This window comes from Embiotoca jacksoni, unplaced genomic scaffold (genome assembly GCF_022577435.1).
Source record: "Embiotoca jacksoni isolate LCO1_2020_lvr unplaced genomic scaffold, fEmbJac1.0.p SCAF_5, whole genome shotgun sequence".
Lineage (NCBI taxonomy): Eukaryota > Metazoa > Chordata > Actinopteri > Embiotocidae > Embiotoca > Embiotoca jacksoni.
In genome coordinates this window covers 6,805,420-6,831,807 of record NW_027185403.1, presented here as the reverse complement: position 1 = coordinate 6,831,807, position 26,388 = coordinate 6,805,420, and the positions used below count along the sequence as shown (strand labels likewise).

Here is a 26,388-nt window from a genome sequence, read left to right as displayed (position 1 = left end):
AATAATCCCATAAGAACAGCTACACAGAGCAATTTGTAAAGTTGAATAACCCTGTCTAAGAGAAGGACTTCTTTTTTGAGCTGTTAAGTCTTCCAATCCAGGTGAGTGTGTGTGTGTGTGTGTGTGTGTGTGTGTGTGTGTGTGTGCGTGGATATGTTTTTCTTGCGCTGCCTGCACGGACCCAGACAAACCGCTGGTGAGCAATGAGAACCGCACTGCACTTGGCTGACCTCTCATCACTAACATTTTACAGCCCTTCTCAAGTGTCCAAGCAGGAAAAGAGAAATGAGTCCAATACAAATTAGACACATCAACCACCTCGGATAGAAAAACTGTCTCGATTGTAGGAAAATAAAATAATTGACAGATACTTTGAACTAAAAGAGGACATTTTACCATTATAAGTAAAATAAAAAGATAAAATAATATCAAGGCAGCTTGTAGTTTAAATTCTACTCATCCCCTAAATCATTATTTGTTTCAATCATCCATTTGTTTTGCTGTTTTTTTTGCAGAATTTGACTTGTGCTCTCAAACACCACCGACTCCAATGTAACTCTACAGCCAGAACAAAAGACCCCTGTCTCCTTTGGTTTTGTCTCTACATTCTAAGACAGACTAACAAGCCCAACAAAATAATACGTTTTAGTAAACTACCTATCTTTGAAATCCATAGACACACTTCACTAAGTCAGTATTTTTTCTCACATTGCATCCCCAGTGATGCAGAAGACTTAGAGTCATTCACCATTACACATTGCAGAAAGTCTGAGTCTCAGTCTGAGCTGGTCTGCTTCATTTAAATTGGTGTCAAAAAGTCATGAAACAACACACTTGGCCTGTGCTCATTTTTCAATAAAAAGCAGCTACAAGTTAAATATCAACAAATTACCCACTAGCCAAGGTTTCTATTAGCTTTTTCATCTCAGTCACTTGTATAATTACAGTAAAAAAATGGTGGGAGTGTGAATGTAAAAGTAGAATAATGTTAACATATGCCTCCAGTAAAAATCCTCTGTTAATGCCTCTCTGTAGCGCTGACTAAATTTAAGCTTGTGACGTTTTGGCATCGCTGAAAGAAGGCAACAGGAATCTTAATTTGGGTAGGGTAGTATGGCCAATCATGACATTATCATATTTGTACAGCTTTGTTCCTTTTTTAATTTTTTTTTTTTAATTTTCTTTTACCAAAGTAAACCTGTTACACACCTCAGCATAAATAGAGACAGCCTGATGACTATTACTAGCTAATGAATGTACCAGTCAGTGGAACAATGACCCCCTTTCCTCTCTGCCATTGTCTTGTGGGTGAAGTTTTGACATAGCTGAATATGAGCACAAGGAGCTCCAGGAAGAAATCTCTGCTCAGGTAGCATGTCACATTTCCGTGACCTTTACTAGCCAGAACAATTCCAGGCTGCCTCTTGTCCCTACATCCGCTTCCTCCTTGCGTCTTTCCCACGCTTTGTGTGGACAGTGAAGGAAATCTAGTTAAAAAACATTGTAGACAAAGCTTCATACGCTGAAAGTGTGTACAAGAGTGTGTGTGTGTGTGTGTGTGTGGTGGGGGGAGGGTGTTGGATCTGAATAGTATTTCCTTTGTTTGGATGGGGTATTTATTTAGTAACGGTGAGGAAGCCTTACTGTGTATCTCAGTGGCACACTCAACCTGGCACAAGGTGGAGGAACATCCATGCTTCATACTCCAAGTTGTTTTTGTGGAATGACAATGAAGCTGATTGGACAGTCAGGAGAAACATGCTTTCTCTTCCCAAAATGTTTACTCCTGTTCACTCACAGATAACAATGGCTGGAATCAACTTTTTTTTCCATAATAAATAACAAAGTGCTGATTTGCAAAATGTTCAGAATATCTAAGAAACTAAATCCAAATCAACCAATGCAATTTACATTAGTAAAACTCAGTCTTTAACGAGTCTTTATTAAAACATAAAGTCTGCCTAATTACCTGTCAGTCAACAGATTTCCCCAGTTTATTAACAACTTCCCAATTACAACGGGGTAAGACTGCCTCCAGTGGCACGAGAGGACTGCAGACACAATAACAATCTGAGTGGACACATTCTGCTTTTCCGTATTTTCTGTCATATTTTGACGCATGCTTTTCTTTAAACCTTCAATACACCCAGTATATTCTACTGTCATATCAATACACAGGGACATTACAACACAAGTTGAGATCTCCAAAAAACTGGTAAATAAATTAACTATTGGTCGCAACTCAAGTGAGGAATAAGATTAGTATTAAGAGAATAAAAGATCCCGTTCTCATACTTCTCCTGATAACTGATTGTTAAAAACATCATGCATTCAGTTATTCATTGAAAAGAATCAAAACATCAATCTGTGCGATGTTGAATTTCTGTGCGTTCATGCATAAAACTTATCTACGCGTAAATAACAAGTCTGTGTATTGGCATGAATGACTTCTTACCATTTGTGAGTGATGAACACAAGATGACAACGACGAGTCTGAGGCACTCTGATGAAGCCATCCTGCCAACTTCCCCTAAAACCAAACTGTGTTAAAAATGAAGTAATAAAGAGTTCCTGGAAGAGGTTTATAATTCCGGATGACTGACAAAAGTTTCTTCTTCAACCGAGTAAATCTAAGAGTCGTATTGGTCTTTTAAAAGGCGTATTATAAATCCACGAAACCCTCAGGTGTGCACGGAGAGAGAAGCCGAACTTCACCCGCGTGCCATGACGCGTTTCGCGGGGGAGCTCTCCTGGGCAGCTTGGTAGTCCAGCTCCCGATCCCGCTATGAGGAGACGGATGTACCGCTGTATCCTCGGGGCAGGTGCAACAAAAAAGTGGAATAAATTATATTTAATAGATGGTATAATGTTAAAGTTTCAAGACGGTGGCTAGTAACGCTCACAAAAGAAAGGATCAATCAGCTCCTGCCCTGCATGCGCGCCCTTGACAATATCTCCTCCCTGTCGCCTCTGTGCAACACTTCCAGTCCATGCGTGACACACGTTTTATAGAGACACGGAGGAATGGACGCAACGTCACATTGTTGTGAGGGAGGGGTGGGAGGTGAGGAGGGGGACTCTTGAGGCTGCTGTGGAGGATATCACTTAATGAAAAATAATGAAAAATAATGACAAGGCACGTCCATATTTCCTCAAACCATCACAATGAGCAACCAATAGAATCTGCAGGGATAGTAATAAACATGTAAAAATCTAAAAGTAACTCAAATGAACTGAAACGGTGTTTCAATCATGTAATAATAACATATAAAGGTCTAATTATAATTACCTTTATGATCTGTGGACAGTGAACACATTCCTAGGTGCCAAATTTAGGTTAAATTATAAAGTAGATCAACAAAGTACTTAACTGACCTTTGTGTGTAACACTGTCTTTGATTGAATCAATCTATACTTTGTAACTGAGGTTAAAGGTAACAGAGGTTGTCTTGTCTCAAGAGGAAAAACAATAAAACACAAACAATCACTGTGATATCAGATTGGATCTATCTGCCCAAGTGTTTAGAATAAACATTTGCTGGATTTATTTTTAACCTCGGAAACAGGATACACTGTTTTTTATATCAATGTAAATAATCGTCCTTTTTCCTGCCGTACCCTGCAGTTTGTGGACACACTGTTTTCTTTTATCAATCACAACAATTAATTTGCTACTGCAGGTCATATAGCAGGCCTGTAAATAGGAACATCCTGCCCTCACCTTTCCGCCCACATCGTGGACTCAACAGCGACTGTATTGGGGACTGGATCTGGTGGTGCACGCTATAGATGAGGCACGGCACGAGTGAAATGTGACGAGTGCCACTCTTCCATCCCTGCAGCAGGAAAATAATATGTATGAGGTGCCGTTTAGGCCATATATCAAGAAAGCTTGCAAATACAGGACTTTTTCTTGCACGTACAAAAAAAACAAAAAAACAACCTCACATATGCATCGCTTTTGTTTGCACAAACATCATTTTCTCTTGCACATGCACATACGCCACTTTTCCTTAGCATATACAGCACTTTTTCCTCACATATATAAAGCTTGCAGATACACCACTTTTTCTTGCACATAAGGAAAAAAAGGTCGCACTACCTTTAACTTGCAGATAAACTACACTTTCAGCCCACGTAACATATAAAATAAAACATCAGTGCATACGCTGCTTTATCCTCACACATACACAACTTTTTCTCCCAAGCTTTAGATGTGAATGAAAAAAAAGTTGTGTGTGTCTGTAAGGGCTGGAGGCGTATGAGTGTGATTTGTATGTGCATGTCTGAGCAAAAGTAAAGTAAGTGGAAGGTTAAAGTGGTGTATGTGTAAGCATTATTGACATGTGACCTAAACAACACCTCAGAGATATGCCACGTGAGAACAATGGACATGTTGGAGACAATTCGCAGTAGGAGCCTTTTGGTTTTCTGTTTTTAAGACTATACTTTCAGAACTGAAGAATTCCGATATTTCCTTTACACTATCAGTAGTTGAGTTCACTGTTTTTATACATCGTCTCATGAAGCCACTCGCAAAAATCCCCATCCATATTTGGGTGGCTTGAAAGACACTACACAAAAAAACTTAGCTGTTCTGCTTGGTTCAATCCACAAAGGGGGACATTGTAGGCTAGCGTGTTGAATAACTTTTGCTGTGTGTATATACTCGAGACTGTGGACATTCACTGTTACAGTCTGGTGGTGAAGCAACAGTAAATTCACCCCTTGCACTTTGCAGATTTGTGAATGAACAAATGTGACATACTGGATGACAAATTATCAGCATAAACATTTAAGGAGAACACAAATAGGCTATAAAATGCCTAAGAAAGAGTTGACTTTAGTCAGAAACAGCATTTTGACAATTGTCTTAGTGTGTAGACTTCAGTAAAGGAAACATTCCCATTGGGTAAAGAGGGCAACAGATAAAGTCTTCAGATGAACAATTGCTGGAAGTTGCTAGCTGAGAGGGGTGGACTTAAGGTGATATATTTTAGAAGCTGCGGTTAAAAACACACTATGGGGGACCGACTGGTTCTACACACACAGCATGTCTTCTTCCTTTGGCCTTATTTGGGAAGAAAGGACTGCCTGTCCTGTTGCTCAAATGACTGTACTCAGTCTCATGTGGAAATAGTGTCATGGTCTCCAGAACCCATTCACACAGCGGCTTTGGAGAAAATCTTGGTGGGAAAATAAGATTTAAAGGCTGCAATTTTAACAAAACAAATTCTAAGTGTGTTGTAAATTGTCCATTGTCAAGTCAGGGTCATGGATGCAATTCTGCACTGATTGGAAAACTTAAAAGATTTCTTGACATCCATCACACGTCAAATTTGACAGGCACGCTGCCAGCAAACAGCTCGAGATTGGTCTCTTTGCAAAAGATTCACATTAAATATTTAGTGTTCGACATCCCTATTGTTGGATTAGATAGAAAAGTAAGTGGAAACAGGTAATATGGAATAAAATATCATCAATTAAAAATTAATTCTGGTCAAAGTTAACATTTGGAAATCAAATGGTAAACCGTCAAACATGCATTTCCATTTTAATTCCCTCTTTAAAATTGTAAATACCTAATTGCTCAATGTCTATCAGTTTGTTCCAACCCTTCATTAAAATTTATTTTTAATAACTGATTTATAGTTTGTCTCCCACTAACCTCGGGAGCAACAAACACTCAGTTCAAAGTCTGTGTTCAAATTCTAGACGTCATACATCAATGCACATTTTGCTACTATTGAGTCTGATATATTTGGTATCTTTGGAAGCTTTGGGATCTGCACTAGAATTTATAGCTTTTTATCTTTGTGGATTTGGTCATGGTTTGGGTTTACAGGATAAGTTTGTAATGACCGACCATCTGGACTGATGATGCTGTTTCAGAACAATACAATGTGCTGTTTTTATTACTTAGACATAAATCAACTTTTGTAAATTGGCTTATTATGGCTAAATAAAAATAGGTTATTGGTTTCCAAAAACAGTGGAGAGTATCATAAATGTTGCAGATGCAGACCAGCAGTAGTGAGTCTCTGTTCACTATATTCCCCCTGCCAGAGATGTGATGTAGAAATGAACACTTAGACCTTCAGCTTTTGTTTGTTTGACATTGCATGAAATATGTGAAGAGAAAGAGTACCTTCATTTTTTTTGCGAAAACCAAACAAACAAACTTACTATACTGAAGAGAGTCAAATATCTCAATGATGATATATCAGGATCAGATAATATTGTGCTACTGTTGACAGAATAAGCCTACTGCAAGTAGCCTACTACTGTTAAATGCCATACTATTTTATGCAGCTTTGTTGACCCACAATGTATAAAATCTGAAATATACGTATTTACACACAAGGTCAATTTTAAAAAGAAAGTTGATATACCATGGCAACCATCATGGTAGTTAAATGTTATATGTCGCTTAATGTCAACTAACAGTATTTTAAAATGCTGAGTAATAAAATAAATAAATAAATAAATTAAAAAAAAAAAAATCTGATTCATTAACAAATTAAAACTTTTGTCTTAAAGCGCTTTTTCGCGGGTATTTGAAAAAGCCGGCAAACCAGATGTGACGTGGTGGTGAGCAACTACAGGACTCCTTCATGGAGAAACACCTTTAACATGGAGCAGCTTGTTTCAGCCATGAAATGTGAGTAACCGTCTTGTTCCCGCGGTCAAACCAAGTTTAAAAACCAAGTATTAGTGTAAGAAGAGTTTTGACGAAGACGTGATTTAAACTTTGCTGACCATTTAACCAGGTTACCATAGCTACCAAAGGGCTCGCGGATAGCTAAGGCTAACTAGCTAGGTTAAGTTTGATTATGTATGTTAACAGAAGTTACCATTGGTTTCTCTTTTAACAGAAAGCTGATAAACTAACCAGCAGTGTTACAAAAAAAACAAACAAAACAAAAACAAAAAAACCCCGGTAGGTAATTCAAGACTCTGGTTAGAAAAACTATTGTTCGCAGCCATGTTTGTTTTAAATCGGATGCGGTGGTGCAACGTGGACAGGTAAGAAGTCAAAAACCTTTTTAATCATTCAGCACATACTGATTATTGTTCAATCCCGATGGTTAAAGAGGTAGTTGGAGATTCTGGTAACGCATTCATGCCAGCAGTAAGTGCCATTAAACCTTATGCTTCAAACATCCCAGACATGTTAGAGAAACTAGGTTTCCCCTTTGACCTGAATTTATACTGGAAATGAACTTCACATCGGATTATCTTTATATTGGGCTACAGCAGTACATAGTATAATGTAATGTAATTTTGAACAACCTAACAATATTTCTGGACACTAATACCTAAATACAGTACTCAAAGTAACAGTAAATTGACTCGGTGTGAAATCTCACTGGGTCAAGAAAGACATTTCTTGAATTTATCTTCTGTAATATAAACTTTTAACTTTGGGATGTATTATTCATTTGGGATTTTTAGACTGAAATACTACTTGAACAGTCATTGCTCAGGGGTAATATTCAAATGTTTGTTAGCCCAGCAGTAATGCTTCTTAAAAACAAAACACATTAGGTGTGAAACCGGCTACTGAGTAATGAGCTTTTTAGGGAAAACATTTCACTTCCTCAAACACAAAAGTAAAAAAAAGTTGAGTCCTACTCATTTACTGGTGCTCCTCCGATACGTTGCAGGAATGTGCTTGTTGTTGCTTTTTGGACAATATTGTTAAAGGGTATTGCTGATGGCATTTTTTTTTTTTTTTTTTTTAATGCAACCAGTAGGTAATGATGATCTAGTAGATTTCTCTGTTCATCTTCCGAGGTAATATGAAGGTTGCCGTCAGTGGGCAAAACAATATTTCATACCGTGTCGTACGTCACACCCCACTTGTGAAGATGACGTGTCTGCTGTTGCCCTCTCGTGTCAACATGTCTTCAACTGCTCTTGTTCATATTCAGGTCTCACAGAGAAGCTGCTGCAGAAACAGCTGACGGACTATGATGAGGTGATCGACAAACTCTTCTCTGAAGTCTCTGGCTTGGAGGCTTTCCCCAAAATACCACATCCACAGGTAGGTAAGAGAGTCCCATCCCACAGTCCTGGTCAGAAAAGTAAAGTACTCTTATAACTACAGAAACTTAGTTGTAGGTTTACATGCGATTTATTAATCTAGCATTACGTCTAAGTTGTGGTTTTTTTGATTCAGCATTATGCCAGCTCAATGTGACCAAGACGCTGGCATAATTTGTAAGCCGCATGCATTTTTCTCTTTCTTTCTCACAGCTTGAGGAGTGTGCCATTCAGCTGTGGAACTGGGCCGTTACGAAGAATGTTGGTGCCACCATCAGTAAAATTCAAAAAGCCAAAGGTACACTTCCACCTGCTGTGTATATTTATATATTTGAACGATTATTTTACTGATTATCGTGATAATACTCAGAAATATTATCTGAAAAAAGGGGTTCGTAAGCAGAGGTAGTCAGAGGAATATTACGTCACGTTCAAATGTTTTCACCATCCTCACAGTGCGTCATGTTGCGTGCGGTCTGCTGTACTGCTGTGAGCCTGAGAATCCAACAGAGGGCGTCATCCGCAGGCAGATACTGGTAAGCAATACCACAGCCACGCTTGGTGAGTGCTCAACATTACAGCAGGACAAGGCCCATTTCTCAGTGTCTAATCTTTACAGATGGCCAGCAAAACAGGGAGAACCTGGCTGGACTGCAAGAATCCCCAGATGGCAGATGAATTCTTGAGGCTTGCTGTCAAGGTGAAGAAAAAAAATGAACACTCAAAATGATAGAGAGCTTAAATCCATTTAAGATGGGAGCAAACAGAAATATGGAGCCTTTACAAATTTCTCAACGCACGATATCCCCAGAGCCTGGAAACCCTCTACAGCCAGCTGACGTCCAGAGGTGACGGAGCAGCTGACATCACCTCGTCCAAGGGGGATGTGGAGAAGGATCTGCTTCGAATTCTCTCATGCCAGGCAGAATCGGTGAGCTGTGTCACATGTGATGTTCAACACCTTCAATGTGAATATTTGTTCTTGTGATATTTGGCAGCTTAGGAAGTGCTATTTTGACAGACTTGCAGTGTGAAGTGTGAGACAGCTAAAATGTGAACTGAGAAACAATGAGAGGGGGAAATGTCTTAATAGCAAATAGGGAATATAATATTGTTTGCTGACATTTAGTTGGAGGTTCTTCTTTGCAGGCCATAACTCAAGGGAATAACCAAGAGGCTGCGGTCTACATGCAGCGCTGTAAAGACATGTTGCTGCGGCTACCAAAAGACGTAAGCTAACCCTCTGTTTTCACTATAACAACACTATACATTGATGTTTCACATTTACAGTACATATTGTTATTGAAAGTGTGGGGGATGTTAACTGTGAATATCCTTTCTCAACACAGACGGCATATCTCTCCCTCATGTGCTACAACTTTGGAGTAGAAACTTATAATCTGAGGAAGTTTGAGGACAGTGTGTTTTGGTTGAGGTAAGCATAATGTTTAGTTTCTACATGAGTGTTGAGAAACAGTGCGAAATGGACTTCTTTTTTTTTCAGCCAAAGCTATGACATTGGGAAAATGAATGTGAAATATGCCCCTGGATCTGCAGTCCAGGTAAGACAAAGTTCAGTCGAAGCAGTGGCTGCAAATTTACAGTTGAAATTGTGAATATTCTTTTAAAATGCTTTTAATTTCTCTCACAATAGGCCAAGGCTTTGCGGCTCCTAGCCACTGTTTATTTAGAGTGGGACAGTCAGAGGTTTCAGGAGAAGGCGCTTAATGCTGTGAACTTAGCCAACAAGGTGGGACAGGTGAAATCATTTCCACACTGACATGCATTTTGAACCGACGAACTAGCTCTGTATCTGATTTTGCCGTGCAGGAATGTGTGAGCGCATCTGGACTGTACTTGAAGATCAGAATACTCCTGAGATGTGGCGCCTCAGACAATCACGTCAGAGCAGGTTAGTTAATACCAGAGTCCTCCGTGAATTATTTATGCCGAATTTGCTAAACATTGGCAGCAGTGGCGTGTCATCGGCTGAGAAGTTGGAGGAAGTGGATTGAAAAATACAATGTTGCTCCGAGTCTGATCCTCTGAAACCACCAGGAGTCTCGACAGTGATTTAACTCCTCTCGAGGACCTGCTCAGGGTTCACCAGTAGAAGACTTTGCTTGTACGGGGACCCGGGGAAGTGTTGTTAATGTGTCTCCTCGGGCGACGAAAGCAAAGTTAAACATGAACATTTAAAACAACATCATAAAAACATGTTTTCAGGGTTTGATGAGATGCTGGACCCTGAGGTTTCTCTCGAAGTGTGTCTCAGCACGGTGAAGCTGCTCGTATCTGAAGACAGGTAAGCATCTTAGCTCTTTGTACGTTGTAGAAAGGCACAACACACCCACACACAGCCTTACATGGACATGTGCATATATACATGTGTTTTATGTAGGAATGCCCACACACATAACTCTGAATAGTATCTGTTTTTGGTTTCTCCAGAGAAGTCCTGGCATTTGAGTATTTGAAGCGTGTGTGTCAGCACTTTCAGTCGTCCCCTGACCTGGGAACTGCTCTTGTCTTGCACATTGAGCTCCTGCTGCAGAGAGGCAAGGAGCTGCTGGGCAAACAGAAGATAGAAGATGTCATTACTGGTATAACATGACACATTTTTATAATAATGCACTGTAAGTGTGCCACTGTTTTAGTAAGTATAATCTTTTTTTTTTTTTTTTTTTTTTAAACCCACACAGGGCACTACACAGGTAAACAGCTGACTCCACAGACCCTCACCAGTCTGCATGTCATCCTGTGGGACAAAGCATCCAAACACTTTGAGGTATGCCAAACCCAGCTTCTTCATCCCTAATTCACACCCTTGGTATTTTATGATGTAGACACATATCATCATCATGTTTTCTCAGTGATCCGCGCTGTTGCTTCATGGCAAGATGGCAGGTGTGGCGTTTGTACGTTTTGTCATTATTTGTGTATGTTTGCTTTTAGTGCTGTGGTTTCCTTTAAACACGAAGACATGCATGTCAGGAACACTCCGATAGTGCCTTCCAACAAGGTGCTGGCCTCAACGAGGAAAAAAATCCCACTGCTCCTGAACCGTGTCGTCAGGCTCAATGCAGATCAATTTCCATAAGGACAAATAAAGTTCAACTGAATGTTTGTGTTTCTTTCCAGGCTGGAAACTATTCGGAGGCTCTTCAGTGGTACAACTACTCCCTGAGTTTCTTTAAAGCAGGCCAAATGGAGCCCAACTTAGCCAAACTGCAAAGGAACAGAGCTTCTTGTTTCCTGCAACTCAAGCAACTGGAGAAGGTAAGACAACCTGAGCCACTACAGCAATCAGTGAAAGAAACGTGTTGGTCCCTGTGGGTGCTGTATGTCAGAACCCACCAGGTAGTTTTTCTGTCACTATTTGCAATGGTAAGCGCATCTTGTCAAATTGCTATTGCAAATGCATGAGTTATGTTTGCTTTTGTTTTAACACTTGTTGTTTTCAGGCCAAAGAAGCGATCAAAGAAGCAGAGAGATGTGACCCTGACAGCATTTTCACTCAGTTCAGTGTTTACAAGATTGCTATTCAGGAGAAAAATGTGGAAAAAGGTACCTACAAAACACGAGTCGCGTGATGCATGTGCAGCGAAAGCATGCACGCTACTAGTGTTGTAGTTTCACTACCGTTAAGCTTGTCTTGTGCGCTGACGAGTCGGCTTCTTTGCACCAGCTGCAGAGGCAGTGAACGCGATGGGACGCCTGTCCAAGAGTCCTGTTGCCAGTGAGGACAGACTGCTGGTGTCTGAGAATGCTGCCTCCGATCTCCTCAGTCTGGCTGCTCAGATTGCTTTGGAGGTAGAATTAATCACTCACCGCTCGTTTCTGTACACCCGTCGTATGATCGAGGTCTGATGGAATTATTATCACGTTGCCCGGTCTTACGGTATTATTATGATGAAATAGCGCCACCGGCGGCACTTGTCACTTTAACACAGTTGGCAGTGTTTGTGAGTGGGAAGCTGATGAGGGATCGTGTCCTTGTCACTGACCTCATACTGGTTGGTGAAGGCTTTCTTTGCAGGAAGAAAAAGCTCCTCACTGCCGGGTAAAAAGATTCAGTGGTGGTCATTGTCTGCCTCCTCCTCAGACCTGTTGCACATGGAAGTATAAATAAGTACAAATTCTATAAAAAAAAAAAATATATATAGTTACGAATAAGTGTGACACGGGCCCTATATTCCATTTCCCAGGCTACAATCAGCAAACACACATAGCAGCAGACAGTTATTAGCAAATATTTTCTTTAGTGTACTGTGCCACTGTGATGAATAACACTGGTGGGTGGTGGTATTAATGATGATGATGATGATGAGGATGTTTGGTCCCTATGTGACAGAATGAACATCAAGAAACTGCCATGAAAGCACTGGAGAGTCTGTGTGACAACTCCAGAGATGGAGCTCAGGTGCTGACGGCTCTGAGGTCTGTGACAACTAAAACATCAACTTCAATGTACAAATGAAGACGTTCACACCAAGAGAAACAATTTACCTCAGTTTAACTCAAATATTCTCTCACGTGAAAAATATTAAGTGAGAGTAGGAAGGTTATCGTACACACTTAAGTTATCATCGATGGTAAATGAATAGATGGACATACCACAACACCAGTTGAGAACCACTAGTATAAGATCTGAATAATCCCGATGCTAACCTCTAAGCTCGCTTATAGGGTTAGAGTTTATTGTTCGAGAGCAGAAATATTTACATATTAAGTGACCACATTTAGTAAAGGTGGCATACAGACTGTAGTGAGTCTGTTCGTTTTCCACACACCTCTGATCCACTGACCTATATTCCCTCACTTCTCTGAAAGTGTGTCTCTGTATAATACAGTTAGTAGGTGAAAGAAAGGAGGTCAGCACCAGTTTCTTCATTCATATTTTTTTTGTGTTTTTTTTTTCCAGGTGTTTGGTTCGGCTTGCGCTCTCCACAGTAGAAAAATCGAGTGATGAGATGAGGTGAGGGAAAGAGAAGGTACCAAATCATCACGTAGTATTTTCGAAGCTGGTTTTGTTAAAAAAAAAAAAAATCCCTCCATGCAGGGACGTGAATCTGGATGTTCTGCTGCCATATCTTAAACTGGGTGAGTACACGTGCAGTCGGGGTTAAATTGCATTGTGTGTCTGCTGTGCGTCATAACCCTGTAACGTTTTGTTTGCGGTCACTGCAGCTCTGCAGACAGTTTCACACCAGCCTCACATGACTGTTGAGCAACGCACTGAGGAAGCGAACTGGTTCAGAAAGATTGGTACTTAAGACTCTTTCTTTCCTCGACACTTCAATCTCATCCGGTGTGCCATCACCAAAAATCTTGCAGCAGCTTCATATTTTGTGTGTGTGTGTGTGTGTGTGCGTGTCTCTCCTTGTTGCAGCTTGGAACTCGGCTCTGCAGTGTGAGAGCAGCCCTGACAGAATGAGGGATTTCTTTGTGCTCTCTTACCAGGCAAGTGCCTTTATTAGCTTTGTCAGGTGAATGAATCAATGTCTACAGTCAGTGGGCGCAAATCAGGAAGCACCCGAACGCCGCTGCAGAGAGGAACATCAGTTTGTGATCACGGTAACCTCAGTCCTCTGACGTTCGTCAGAATATGTGTTGTCGCGCGTTGCATCGCTTTTATTCCTCCACCTTCATTTCCTTTTTGTGACGCCGAGTGAGTCTACATGCCTGATTCGTGTACATGCATCCGTACCCATCAACTCCACAGTGAAAAGCCTCTGCTGTTGGATGTTGAGTTGCCGTTTCAGAGAAACTGGCGTGAGCTACTTCGAGCCCAAATTGATCTCGTGCTTAAAACCGCAATCTTCCAGATCAGAATCTCCCCTCTTGTTTCTTCTTCTCATCGATCAGTCAAACATATTTTTCGAAAGAGCTAACGCTATCCTGCCTCAGTTCCTCCGTCATACGCGTGTGTGTACGTCTGCATGAACCCACAGCTCTCCCAGCTTTGCCCTCCCGATCGCACACTCCTCATGGGCCAGAAGACCTGTTTGCTGATGGCGGCGGCAGCTTCTTTGGAGCTCTGCAGGAAGTCTCCTCACTCCAATAAGGTGTGCCACTCACCGCCTATCTCCCACATTTAACGTGCTCTCCATCCACATGGATGGAAATGTACCAAGACCGGTGGAGAGGAGAGGAGAGGAGAGGTGACTAACAACAGTATTGGTTCGGCGTAGGTGTTTTTCATTTGAATCCCCTCCTGCCTTTGAAGAGGAGCCGAACACTAGGTGGCGATGATGAATCCTGAGTTGCTTGTTTTGTGTTTCTGTCGGGTTCACAGACTGAGGAGCTCACTCAAGCTCTGTTACACATGCAGACCTGTTGGGAGATCTGGAAAACACTGAAAGCATCAGGTATATAAAATAGCTCTTTTTTGTTGTTGTTGTTGTTGCACATATTAACTACTTAAAACAAAGGGGGAAAAAAATACACATAGTACAGAAGTTATACACCTAACGGCCATAACGTTGCAGTTCATCCTCCTTTCCTAAGGATTATAAATGTTCCGTTGTTCTTTAGTCTGATTAATGGTCAGTTTGGAGGCTGCAGTTTGTGGTGCTGTTGAACTGTAGAGTTACACTAAGAGGTGTTCCTAATATTTTGTCAAGCCAATGCATTTAAATGGGAGGGACAAAATGTCAGGAACACCTCTCAGTATAACCCAGTACAGTTCAACAACACCACAAATTATAGTCTCCACGATGACCATTAAAATGAGTCAACACCTCTCAATCAGACTGAATAACAGCTGGACACGATAAATCCTTTTGAAGGGAGGATGTAATGCTGGGCTGCTGTATTATATTTAACGCTTCAGCCGTCATAGGTTTTAACGTTATGACTGTTCAGTTATAAAGAAGCAAATATATATATATGCGTATATATATATATATATATATATATATATATATTTTTTTTTAAGGGTCTTCATGAATCAAAACTGAGCAAAGTTAAATGCATTTTCAACATGTACTTACAGGAAGCTTCCCCATGGACCCGACTGACACTCTACTGCTGCTGTATGAATTTGAAGCTCGCGCCAAACTGAATGATCCCAAGGTTGAAACAGTCCTGGAGTCCATCCTGGAGCTTGAAAACGTTGAAACCAAAGTACTTGAGACCATGGCAGGTAAAAAAAAAAACACCCAGCTGTATTGTTAAAATGATCTCTGCTGAAATACCGTGAAACGGACAAGAAACAGACATATTAGCGTTTGTGGTATTTATTGCATCATCTTTTTTTTCTCAGCCTTAGCTATGGAGTCTCCAGCCCACTTCCCTCGTCTGTGTAAGAAGGCCCTGAGGGTTGCGCTCTCTCTGCACAAGAAACAACCACAGGCTGACCTGGCCCGCTGCAGGCAAAACTCACCACTGCTCTGCATGAAAATACCCTCCATGGGTCGTGAGCGCTGCATTTGCACCGAAATGTTGTCGGGATGAGATCGTTTCTGATTTTGTGGCCGTTTTGTGTGTGTCCCCCCCCCCCCCCGTCTCAGCAAGTGCGTCCACGGCCTGATTAAGCTGTCCCTCCCGAGCGGTGTGTCAGAGGTGGAGGCCCATGTGCTGGAGGAGGTGAGGGGCTACTACGAGGAGGCCCTGTCCATCATCGCAACCGCAGTGAGTCAGCGCCAATCACACGCCGACTTCCCTTGGCTCCCACCTCCTGTTCCCTCCAACAGACCGGCTCCCTGCTATATAATTAACCCCCTCTCTTCCACTCCATGCCTGCCTGCTGTTCTGGAAGCCTCTTTTTTTTTTTTTTTTTTATCAATGGGCTTTCAGCAGCACTTCAATTAGCAGATGCTTCCATTCACCACCCCCTTCCTGCCAATTTGAATGGTAATGAGCTGCACAAGTCATCATACTGCCGGTGAGCTCCAGCTCTGAAAGAGACATGAAATTATTGAGACATTACGCTGCTGTAGAGGCAGTGCATATTTCCCCCTTTCATATTGAGTTATTACTTGAAAGCTGTGGAATTCTTTGGATCAAAGTAAAGGGAAAAGATTAAAGTGTCGTGAAATATGAATGAAACATTTAAAAAGAGTTTGTTCACTGCCTGTTTTTAAGACTTCCCAGCGTTAGAAAAGGATAACGCACAAACGGACAGGATTTGAGGAAAGTTTACTCGGCACTTGCTGCCTCAAACCTCTAGAACGATTCTGTCAAGTGAAATCAGCCAGGTGGCCTCCGTTAAATGGCCTTTTGAACATCTTCCTGCTCTTCGCCGCAGCCGGACGACTTCCCAGAGATGGAGACCCTGTGGCTGCTGACTCGGGCTTGGAACACGGGGATATTGCTGTACAGCTTGGCTCAATTCCCCGAAGCCGAGAAGTGGTGTGGCCTGGCCATGAGCTTCATCCGCCACCTGGGATCTCTGCGGGAGAGCTACGAGACACAGGTAGTTGGGGGGTGGGTGGGGGGTGGAGGGTGTAGCGTGATGGAGACAGCTTGAATACATCTAGGCAAAAGGAACACACACATTTAAGATGAATTATGTATATGAGCATTAGTGTTACTCACCAAAACAGTGCGCGCCTTTTAAAGTCAGATTTGTCGATTGCATTTCCTTCCTTGCAAAACATTTGCAAAAGAGTATTTAAGTATTCAAAATTCAGCCGGGTGGGATAAGAGTTACACCACCGGTAGCCCTTCGTATTGCGTCACCCAAGGTTAACAAAACGGGGTCCCGGTAATAGATAAACGGCTCCGTGATCTAAAAAGCTTTGTTTGTCGTGTACCCACAGATGTCGGGTCTCTACAGTGAAATCCTGGACAGGCTGGACAAAGCAAAGAAAAACCTCATCATGGAGGAATAGACAGCAGTTGTACGCCTGTTCTGAAGGCGAACTAAAATTCAGTTTCATCGCTTTGTTGCAGGGAAACGTTCATGTTGTGAAAAAAAAACCAACATTCAGTTCGATATATTGCTTTCAGTCTGTGTAACTTCGGGCGTCCCGACGACCACATTTTGTTCCGGTTTGATTTTTTTTTTTTGTTCCAAGTCAACCGTCTCTCTACTGGTCAATAAAAGCTCAAATCTCGCAATACTTCCAATTATTTTAAAAGCCAACGAGTCGCTAAAAGCAGCAAACAAGCACATCCAAATCATAACTGAGTCACATATTTTATTTTCAAACAAATAAACTCTTGTCAAGTCCCAAAATAAAACCCAAACAAAAGTTGCAGGACTGTGTTCCCTCATGACTAGGACAGGGAAGACCATGAGGCCAAGTGTCCTGATAGGCTGTACCACCTGCAGTGACAGGAAGGAAACTACTGTACAATCAAAGGGTTCATGTTTGCAAGCACTTACTGCACAGATGTGCTATAACTTAAACATATCATCACCCCAAAAGTACAAACAAGAACCCTGAACCCCCCCCCCCCTCCCCTCCCGCCCGCCCCCCCCAAAAAACCAAATAAACAAAAAAAAAACAAAAAAAACCAACTTAAAAAGCATATATGTCGTCATTTCTCTCATCAGAACAAAGACCCTCATCAATTATACACACACAGAGGCATTCAGGTTCCATCTTGTTACCACAACCTCAATGGAAAGAGTAAAATGAAATCAAGTTCTTTGGGCTTTGACATGGCTGACTGAGGTATGAGTACCACACACATTGTTAACAGTCAGCTGTATTTCAACTAAACACCAGAGAGGACCAATTCTAAACTTCTAATATTGTATTGATCGATGCTCCTGGTCTCTGTGATATTGTGTAGGTTTCTGCCTGCGTCACTTTATTTTACAATATATGTTGTTGTTGTTGTTTTTTTTTTGTTTGTTTTTTTTAAATCTATACACCCAGACACGTTCCACAAGAAATCACATGTAGACAGGCCCTACTCGAGGGAACTGGATTCCCCGAACTGACTAGTTAAGTGTTCCAATAGGCATTTGAAGAGAAATACCAACAATACAGCACATCTGTATGGAAATTATATCTCGAGTAGCTCAAACTTTACTTACCTGACATTTGTGGTCTATAAAACATGTTTGTCCCAGTTTGATTCACACATGCATGAAGCACAGGTGAGGGGGATCTGCTGGGGGCTTATTTACATTGTACAGCTACCACACCCTTTTGAAACAGTCTGCAAGCAGTATATAAATGGCTCTGTTCCCTTCGGTTATTCCCTGAACTCTGGTTTTGACACAGGTAATGACAGCTGGTTTAGCAGTGGTGCCTGGCAGGTGGGCACACCTGTTCAGAAAATGCCTGCAGGTACAGGTGCTCTGTGGGTGGGAGAGAGCAGGGGACCCAGAGGTCAAAGGTTAACACTTTTTGTTGGGTCTGGCTCTCTGAGGAGAAACAAACAAAACAAAAAAAAAAGACAGAAAAAGAAATTCCTTTGCACTCTTTAAAAAAAAAAAAAAAAAAGAAAGAAGGAAAAAAAAAAAAAAAAAAGAAGAAGCTGAGGATGAAAGCGTTCACAGGATCGGGGGCCACGGCGATCCTTCTTCAGACGATCCTTCTTCAGACGATCCCTCTCGCATGCACGCGTTAACATACAGAGCGGCGTGGAAGGATGGAGCGGGTCATTTCGATCCCGGTGATGCCACACAGCCACCCCAAAGGGTTACTGAACGAACCGATGGCCGAGAACAAACTCCCAGCCTTGCGAAAAAGAGAAGACGCATGATTCGACCCGATTACGCCGTCCGGTTGACAACGCCTGCAACTCGGCGACTTCAGCATTTTTTTTTTGTGTTTGTTTGTTCACGTTTGACGACTACGAACTCTTAGTGTCATCGCCCAGACGCGGCCTTTCGGTCACGGGGAGGGTGGGGGATGGATGGTATCTGTACGTTAAGATTCCCGAGCTGGTCCAGCTCACTTCCGACACACCGAGAGCTCAACACAGCGGTTCAGCACCTGCCGGCGGCAGATTCATCAAGAATTCATACGTTTATAGATACACAAAGCGTTTAGGTTTACTCAAACCCAACTTTAGTGTTTGTTTTTGGTAAGGGGGACAGGGGGACAATCCAAAACAGGTTATATTGACTCTTTAATCGTTAGGACATCCAATACAATTATTGTCCTGCTCTACCCGTTTTAAGGCCACCGTCATGGGCGGCAGATAGGACAGTACCATGTGACCAATCAGAAGAAGATCCTCTGGGAAGGCAGAGAGTGTAATAGGGTGGTCTGCTGCTCAACATGAGTTAGGAGGCTCTGGCTGTCCAAATTGTAATCCAATGGCCAAATTCTTCTTTAATTAAGCAAGGAGAGGGGGAAAAAAAAAAGAAAAGAAAAAGAAGGCTGAAATACAGGGGACAAAAGGCCCGCACAGGCGAGCCTTTGTTGTTGTTGTTGTTTTTTTTTTCATCTATTGCACTCAAAAGTCAGGCCTCCTGACAGCTGGAGGACACAAAAAAAAAAAAAGTAAGGAAAGACGAGAACGTTTTCCTGTCTTTTCCTCGTGGATTGTGTGCAGCCTCCCTCACAGACAACAGGTAGTCACAAAACAGAATTTGTATTTGATGTAAGGCAGTTTGGTGTTTTGCAGAGAGCCCAGTTACACGTCTCTACCCCCATTCCTTTACACAGAGCAGCTAAAAACCACAAGCAAAAAAAAAACAAAAAACAAAACAACAACAACAAAAAAAAAATCCCACAAGAAAGAGAGAAAGAAAAAAAAAAAAGGGAAATCTAACAGCCCTCCAAATTGACAATTCTAGTGAAGTGTAAAATGTGTAGTTTTTAATATGTAGTAAAATCTCAGTAGGATTTTATCATTTAATCTTGTGATTTCATAATATAAATGTAGAGATTCACGACGCATTTCCTCCTCTTGATCTGCCTCCCAAGATGTCTTTATGGGCTGCAGCACAGACAACTGGCAGACGACCAAACAGCAAGCTGGTTTGTGATAAATAGATCACCAGTTTGTAGGCTCCTCCACTAATTTCCTCAGTCACTATAAACAAGAGAGATGACTCCGTGAACAGTACCATCAGCAGGGCTTGATTTTATCCAGTCTTTTTTTTTTTTTAGAAAAAAAATAAAATAATTAATTGGTCTTCAACTTCTCATCTTGCGTGTCTTTTTAAATGTGATTGGATGAAGATTTACAAAGTGTTCCAACTTGGTATGATTTGTCTCTGTTCCCCTGCAGCTTCTTCTTGAATCCCAACTCCTCTCTCTGGATTTCTGCAAAACTTTCTGATCTTCAGTCAGTCCCGGTTCACAAAAGGATTTTTTTTTTTTAAATTCCTTTTCCCTTTTGTTTTCATATGACAAATTCCTTTGGAATGGCATTTCCAGTCTTTGAATGGATTTGTTGAGAAACTCATGCAGGGGTGTGCACAGTCACAGTAATGGTGATAAGACTTCTTTTTCATTTAGAGAGTAACATAATGATGACACTAAAACTTGATATGAAACATATCTGCAAAAAGGAGGTGAGGAGAGGAGGAGGAGGAGGAGGAGGAGGGGGGAGGGTGGGGGTGGGGCTATTTGGGCCTGGGGTGGGGTCTCTGGGAAGGTGAGGGGAGGGGGGTCTCTGCACCGAACGCAGAGGGGGGACGGCAGGGAGCTCAGAGCTTCTCTGAGGAGGGGATCCAGATGTAGGGCCCGGACTGCTCCTCGATGATTAGCTTGATTTTGTTGTAGATCTCCTCTAGTGAGTCACCCTGTACAATAGCTGGAGGCAAACACACACACACACACACACACAGGCAAGAGATATTTGTCGGCTGCATCGGAACTGGAGTTGAATCACTAAAGCCCAGTTCAGACCAAGGATGCGTGATCACGGGGAAAAGCGTTTTAGAGTGTCGTCGTCGACGACTCTGCGCGTCGAGTCGCCAGACGGCAGTTTAACGACACGAGGGGCGTCGGCTCCTTTCGCAGCCAATCGGCTCGCGGCAAAGTCAGCCGGTCGCGGTTACAAACGGGTCAGGTGACGGATGCGGAAGTGAGAGAGGATCAGCTCATCAAACCGTTTGAGGAACATCCGCGTCCGTATGACATAAGCCTTTTGATGAGGCAGCTGCGAACGCTTGACCTCGTCGTTTTTCTTTTTTTTTTTATAAATGTTTTCCACCGTTTCATCACAGCTGAAAATGCAACTATTTTAATGAACTCACTTTCACTGACCTCATTAAGGTTTTAAGATACTACAATTTATTACCAGCGATGAGAGGGGAAAAAAAAACAACCGGAAAACCCAGCAGGTTAAAACAGAAGCGTCGCTGCTGTGGAGATGTTACGTCATCTCGTCTTATTGCTCCGGTAGAAACTGGAATGTTTCAGGATGTTACAGACCGGAAGAATTTACAAGGAGTTACAAGTTAAAATCATCTTGTCAAAAATCTTTGGTCTGAAATCTGCTTAAGTCGACTAATCAATAAGTTTATGGCCAGAAAATTAGTCGGACACTTTTGTTCATCAGTCAATTATTTCAGTTGTTTAATCGACCCAAAATGCTGAATATTTGACTCTCAAATGTAATAATCTGCCAAATTTCTATTATTATTTAAAATTTGAATATCTTTAGATTCCAAACTGTTCAGATAAAACGTGGATAATTTTGCTTTTTTTTTCTTCCATATAATGAACAATTCATTGAGAAATCAAATAATGACTTCAATTGAGCATAAGCAAATCTATCGATCAGCTAAATTGATCTGCACTTCATCTTTTTTCCAAATTCAATGGGTTTTTCTTTTTCTTACAGTCGTCTCTTATGGCGACAGCCACACAATATCAAACCGAATATATTTGGGTTTTTTGGGCTGTCGGTCAGACGAAAAAAAAAAAAAAAGCAGTTTGAAACCGTCTCTTTGGGCTTTGGTGATGCATATTTTTAACAATCGTTTAAAAAAAAAAAAAAAAAAAAAATCATTATCAAAACAATTGAGAGAAAATAATTGACGACTAAAATCAGAACAATAAATAAATCACGAGTGACCCACCTGTGAAATACTCTCCAAAGTCCTGCTCCAGCTTAACTGCCTTGTCAAAGACTTTATTGGCCTGCTCGTACGTCTGCCTCTTGTTCATTTCCCTGGAAACGACAGAAGGTTTTGGTTAATATAACACACACACACACACACACACACACACACACACACACACACACACACACACACACACACACACCTGTTGATATCTACATAACGACACGTGTAAAAAAATCGCTGACTTACATTAGGGCTTCAATGGATTTTGGTTTAATAAAGATGGCAATCGGGTAAAGTTGTGCTTGCTGCAGTCGTTTTATGGCATTCCCAGACACATCCAGAATGCAGTGTTTCCCCTGCAGGGAGGTAAGAGTGCGTTTTGTTAAACATGCTTCCAGTGCAGATTTCCGTCACACAGCTTCTTGAAATGCTGCAAAACGTCATACAGCAAACTAATCATTTTTGGGAAAGCCGGTGCTGAAACATTAAAAGGCCCCACATCGTATAAATTCTGATTCCTTTAAAAAAAAAAAAAAAAAAAAAGTATTATGAAACGGGTTGAGTTGATGCGTATCAAAACGCTCGGTGCACACCACAAACTCCGCAACTGTTGTTTGCGCGAGTCTTTTGACTTCCAAAAGTTTGCGACGTCGCGAACTCCCGCAGAGCATCGATTCCGTCGAGGAGATGGCGAGCTACAAATCTAGAGGAAACCCCCGAGGTTGGCCCGAGAGTGCGTCACTCAGAAAGGAGTCGGCCAATCAGAAGGGAACATTACTGACGTCAGCACGCCTTAAAAGACGCAGACACAAACGGGCCCGTTTTTGGTGGAGCTCCGGGGAAAAGCTCCGTAGACGAGACGCAAAACTATATCGAGACGGGGTTTTTTTTTTTTTTTGGTACTTACAAGCCACACAAATATCTTCTCAATGTTTACCGTGACTGCAAATACAAACACCGGAAAAGTGTCAAATATGGGACCTTTAGTGACGTACGTCTGCTTTGTGATTCAGCGGGCCACCTAAATCTGGTAAAAAAAAAAAAACCAATCCTGCAGAGTGTTGATGCCTACCCTCTCGGCCACAGTCCTCACAGACAAGATGCTCGTCCCGTAGAGGTTCTCATTGAACTGGCCGGCCTCAATGAATTTATTATCCTGAATATCTTTCTCCATTTGCTCTCTTGAGCCCACGAAGTGGTAATCCTGACCGTCCATCTCGTTCTCTCGCCTGGGACGAGTCGTATCTGTCGGGGAGGGGCGAATGGAACAAGTTTATTTTTGTCACCGCCGTTGTTGTGTTTTGCGTGCCGCGTGGAGGTGCCGCGTGCTGTCGACTCACGGGGGACACACGAGCCAAACTTGTGGGGGAACTCGGAGATGAGGTCGTCGTTTATTCTGTCCTTCATCGGGCCCAGGATGATCACAGGCCTCGTGTAGTGAACTGCATTTGGAGACACAGAAGGCCGGTGAGGAGCCGTGAAAAAAAAACCAAAAACAAAACATGTAATCTCCCTTTTTCTTTTCTTTTTTCTCCTCCATTCAAAATGCGGAGAAGAATCACTTCACTCACTTTCCTGTCGAATGACTGGCTCATAGGAAAGAATCGTGTCCTCCTGACCCTCTGTAATAAAACAATACAAACTCGTCAGAAACTTTACATCTCATTTGAAGAAATAGAATGAAACCGTGACGGCCGATTTCAGTCCAAATCAAATATTAAGCTACAGATATCATTTCACAAGTAAACTGAAGGACATCTAGTGTGTCATTCATCTATGTGGGCAGTGTAAAACAAACCAGAAAGACCTTCTTTTTTTTTTTGGGGGGGGGGGGGAGAAATAAAGGTGACTCACTCGAACTACTTTCGCTGTCGCTCGTGTTGGATGTCAGGCATTCTGCAAACGCAAAAGAGAGAAAGTTTCACATCATCTGACAAAAAAACATAGAACCAAAGTGGCACTCAACTGAAATGTATCGTCTTATGGGTGAAAATTATTTTCACCTGCCTCAACAACCTTGGGGAGGGGGGTGGGGGGGGAAGCAACTGGGAAATAAAAAAAAAAAAACAACCCAAAAAAAACCAAAAGGGAATTAAAAGAAAGGAGAAATCTTGTTTGGTTCCAGCAGCCATGCTCTCGAAATATTAGGGAAGTGGTTTTAGGTGCGAGCAATAGAAAGTGAAGTGTTTCCTGTGACAATGTCCCAAATGAGCCACAGTTCCCTGCCCAACGTTTCCAATTGCGAGATCCGTGCCCGTGGCAGCAGATCTATATCAGGGTAAAGAAAAAGGAAACATGGGAGGGAGGCGGGAGCTGGCTGACTCAGGGGAACCGGAGGGAAAAGGGTTTCCAACCAGACGTAGCAACACCCCCCCCTCACCCCCATCCCCCGCCCCCGCACTGGTGACGGATGGATTGGAGCTCTGTGTGACCTCGTAGGACAAAACTCAGCTAAACATGTATTGTGAGGAACCCTGTGAGACATCCAGAATAAGTGCAACGTTCACTCACCCACCCTTAGGAATATATGTACTGTAAATCTGAGCATGTGTGTGTGTGTGTGTGTTTTTTTTTTGCATTCCCAGCTGGGTCTGCAGTGACAAAGCATATATATATATATATATATATATGTATGTATATATATATATATATATTCTCTCTCTCTCTCTCTGTGTGTGAACTCGGGGGTGGAGGGGGGTGGTGGGGGGGGAGGGTGGGACAGCTGCTTGACACAGTACAACCACACACTTACTCAAACTCTTTGATCCATAAAAGTCATCGCTTAACCCTGGGAAGTCCTAGGTGTCCCGACAGGTGAGAGCAGAAACCAAGAGAAGAAAGCAGACAGGAAGAAGAAGAGGTTAGTGAGAGTCGGGGCAGAGAGGGAGAGGAGTGCCGCGTCGTGCTCACCAGGCCCGCTGACACATGGTGCTGCCGTACTCATTAAGCCTGAGCTCCACTTTGTTCATGGTAAGCCACGGCCTTTCAATTACGCCGGCCCAATCCCATTAAAATGGGATTTTGACCTGTTAAAAAGCGTTAACGCTTCGGTCCGGTTAATGAGATTCTTCTCGTCGTGGGTCAGTGACTGACTGGAGAATTGATCGGGACTTATTCGAGGGGTGGCAACACGGCGTTGGGAGGCCTGCGTGTGTTAATGCGGCAAAACGCGGCGCGCGGCCCGGCGCTCCTCCGCCGGAGCCCGTGGACGGACGCACGGGGCGCGCCAGGGAGAGCCGCGCGTCTGCGGCCGGGCGGGCGGGGCGTCTCTCTGGGACAGTGAGAAAGGGATGAGAGTGGTGCCGTCACGCAAACCATCCCTGGAGGTGAGCGGAAAGGATGAAAGTTGAGAGACAGAACTGAAGCATGAAGGGGATAGGGTGAGGAAAAAAAAAAAAAAAAAAAAAAAAAAAAAAAACACCACCACCCTCCCCTCCCCTCCCCTCCCCCACCACCCCACTCCATCACACAAGCTGGTACTCACGTTCAGACTCCACCAACTCCTGCACAATATTCTCCTTGCTCTTGTAAAACGGGAACTTGCGCGAGAGGTTGAAGCTTTTTTTGCGCTTTACTTTGACTGGCTGCTTGTCGACGTGCGGGTGAGCCGGAGGAGAAGGAGGAGGAGGAGGAGGAGGAGGAGGAGGGGGAAGGGGAAGGGGAAGGGGAGGAGGAGGGGGGGCGATGAGAGCGTGAAAACAAAAACAGAATGGGTTTCAATGAAGGTACTCGACATCCATGCAAAAACAAAACGAAACGAAAGAAACCCAAAGGAATAAGAACACGTCAAATAATGAAAATGAGAGGCAGGTAATGGGTGAAAATGAACGGCACATCAATGTGAAGGAACCAGGTGTCTGTTGACCAAAGTTAACCACCATGTACCATTTGAAGTGAATTTAATCCCCTTGCATAATAGATAATACAGGCAAAACATTCCAGCCGACTTATACTCCTCCAAATTAAAACCGGACAGACCGGCCTCTGACGAACGTGCAGACATTTTGTCAGTGGCGCGTTTGCTTGGCATCACCGGGCGCTCGAGCCGCGGGGGTTCCCGGAGACCTCCCGTCCCCGCCGGGCTCCTGTGTAATCTATACAGTAATACGAGCGCCTTTTTGTGCTTGCTCCAGTGAGCAGGTGCTGGTCCCTTTTCCCACACTCGGGGGAGGAGGGTAGGGGAGGGGGGAGTGGAGGGGGGTGGGGGGGGGGGGGGGTAAAGTAGGCCGTCTCCCCGGGAGCCCAGCGGCAGCTCGTAAGACAGCCGCTCTGGCACCGGAGCGGGGAGCAGCTGGCCCTCTACACTTACCCTGTTAGACTCAATCATGCCTGTCCTGGCGTGGAACTTGACTGTTTTTAACCTGGCCCGCTCCTTCTTCTCCACTCTAGAGGGGGAGAAAGGGGGG

The 26,388-nt window shown here is 42.8% G+C and overlaps 3 protein-coding genes across 8 annotated transcripts in view; 1 reads left to right on the top strand and 2 right to left on the bottom strand.

Annotated features, from left to right (window-relative positions):
- Positions 1-2,962, bottom strand: part of kdrl (kinase insert domain receptor like) — a 45,109-nt gene extending 42,147 nt beyond the window's left edge. The window contains exon 1 of the mRNA XM_069171218.1: positions 2,456-2,962. Coding sequence (XP_069027319.1) covers positions 2,456-2,516 — 61 coding nt within the window. The 5' untranslated portion in view covers positions 2,517-2,962. The remainder of the gene's footprint in view (positions 1-2,455) is intronic.
- A 3,671-nt stretch (positions 2,963-6,633) lies between these two features.
- On the top strand, positions 6,634-17,436 carry tex11 (testis expressed 11). The gene is made up of 29 exons (XM_069171711.1): positions 6,634-6,661; positions 7,935-8,047; positions 8,260-8,344; positions 8,503-8,582; positions 8,666-8,746; positions 8,858-8,977; positions 9,196-9,276; positions 9,396-9,481; positions 9,551-9,608; positions 9,701-9,796; positions 9,877-9,958; positions 10,273-10,351; positions 10,498-10,649; positions 10,749-10,834; positions 11,188-11,325; positions 11,511-11,613; positions 11,735-11,859; positions 12,401-12,486; positions 12,971-13,024; positions 13,109-13,149; positions 13,237-13,314; positions 13,439-13,509; positions 14,001-14,114; positions 14,345-14,417; positions 15,044-15,193; positions 15,314-15,422; positions 15,561-15,681; positions 16,298-16,465; positions 16,812-17,436. The coding sequence occupies exons 1-29, from the start codon at positions 6,634-6,636 to the stop codon at positions 16,881-16,883; spliced, it is 2,730 nt and encodes a 909-aa protein (XP_069027812.1). The 3' UTR covers positions 16,884-17,436.
- A 1,949-nt stretch (positions 17,437-19,385) lies between these two features.
- dlg3 (discs, large homolog 3 (Drosophila)) overlaps positions 19,386-26,388 on the bottom strand; it is an 83,642-nt gene continuing 76,639 nt past the window's right edge. For 4 of the 6 annotated variants that reach the window (XM_069171705.1, XM_069171706.1, XM_069171708.1 and 1 more), the window contains 9 exons: positions 26,292-26,367; positions 25,467-25,566; positions 23,837-23,878; positions 23,554-23,604; positions 23,323-23,424; positions 23,055-23,227; positions 22,229-22,338; positions 21,995-22,086; positions 19,386-20,721 (listed from right to left, as the gene is read on the bottom strand). In XM_069171705.1, the coding sequence (XP_069027806.1) occupies positions 20,615-20,721; positions 21,995-22,086; positions 22,229-22,338; positions 23,055-23,227; positions 23,323-23,424; positions 23,554-23,604; positions 23,837-23,878; positions 25,467-25,566; positions 26,292-26,367 (853 nt within the window). In that variant the 3' untranslated portion in view covers positions 19,386-20,614. Of the gene's footprint in view, positions 20,722-21,994; positions 22,087-22,228; positions 22,339-23,054; positions 23,228-23,322; positions 23,425-23,553; positions 23,605-23,836; positions 23,879-24,734; positions 24,781-25,466; positions 25,567-26,291; positions 26,368-26,388 lie in introns of all 6 variants that reach the window. The other 2 variants (XM_069171707.1, XM_069171709.1) reach the window with 1 other exon arrangement.

What these genes read in the sequence shown, in the direction of transcription:
- tex11 (XM_069171711.1), top strand. Translation starts at nt 6,634, where the DNA reads ATGGAGCAGCTTGTTTCAGCCATGAAAT. An exon ending in TCATCCGCAGGCAGATACTG is followed by an intron (nt 8,583 to 8,665) that starts GTAAGCAATACC and finishes TAATCTTTACAG; the next exon opens with ATGGCCAGCAAAACAGGGAG. An exon ending in TCTTGAGGCTTGCTGTCAAG is followed by an intron (nt 8,747 to 8,857) that starts GTGAAGAAAAAA and finishes CGATATCCCCAG; the next exon opens with AGCCTGGAAACCCTCTACAG.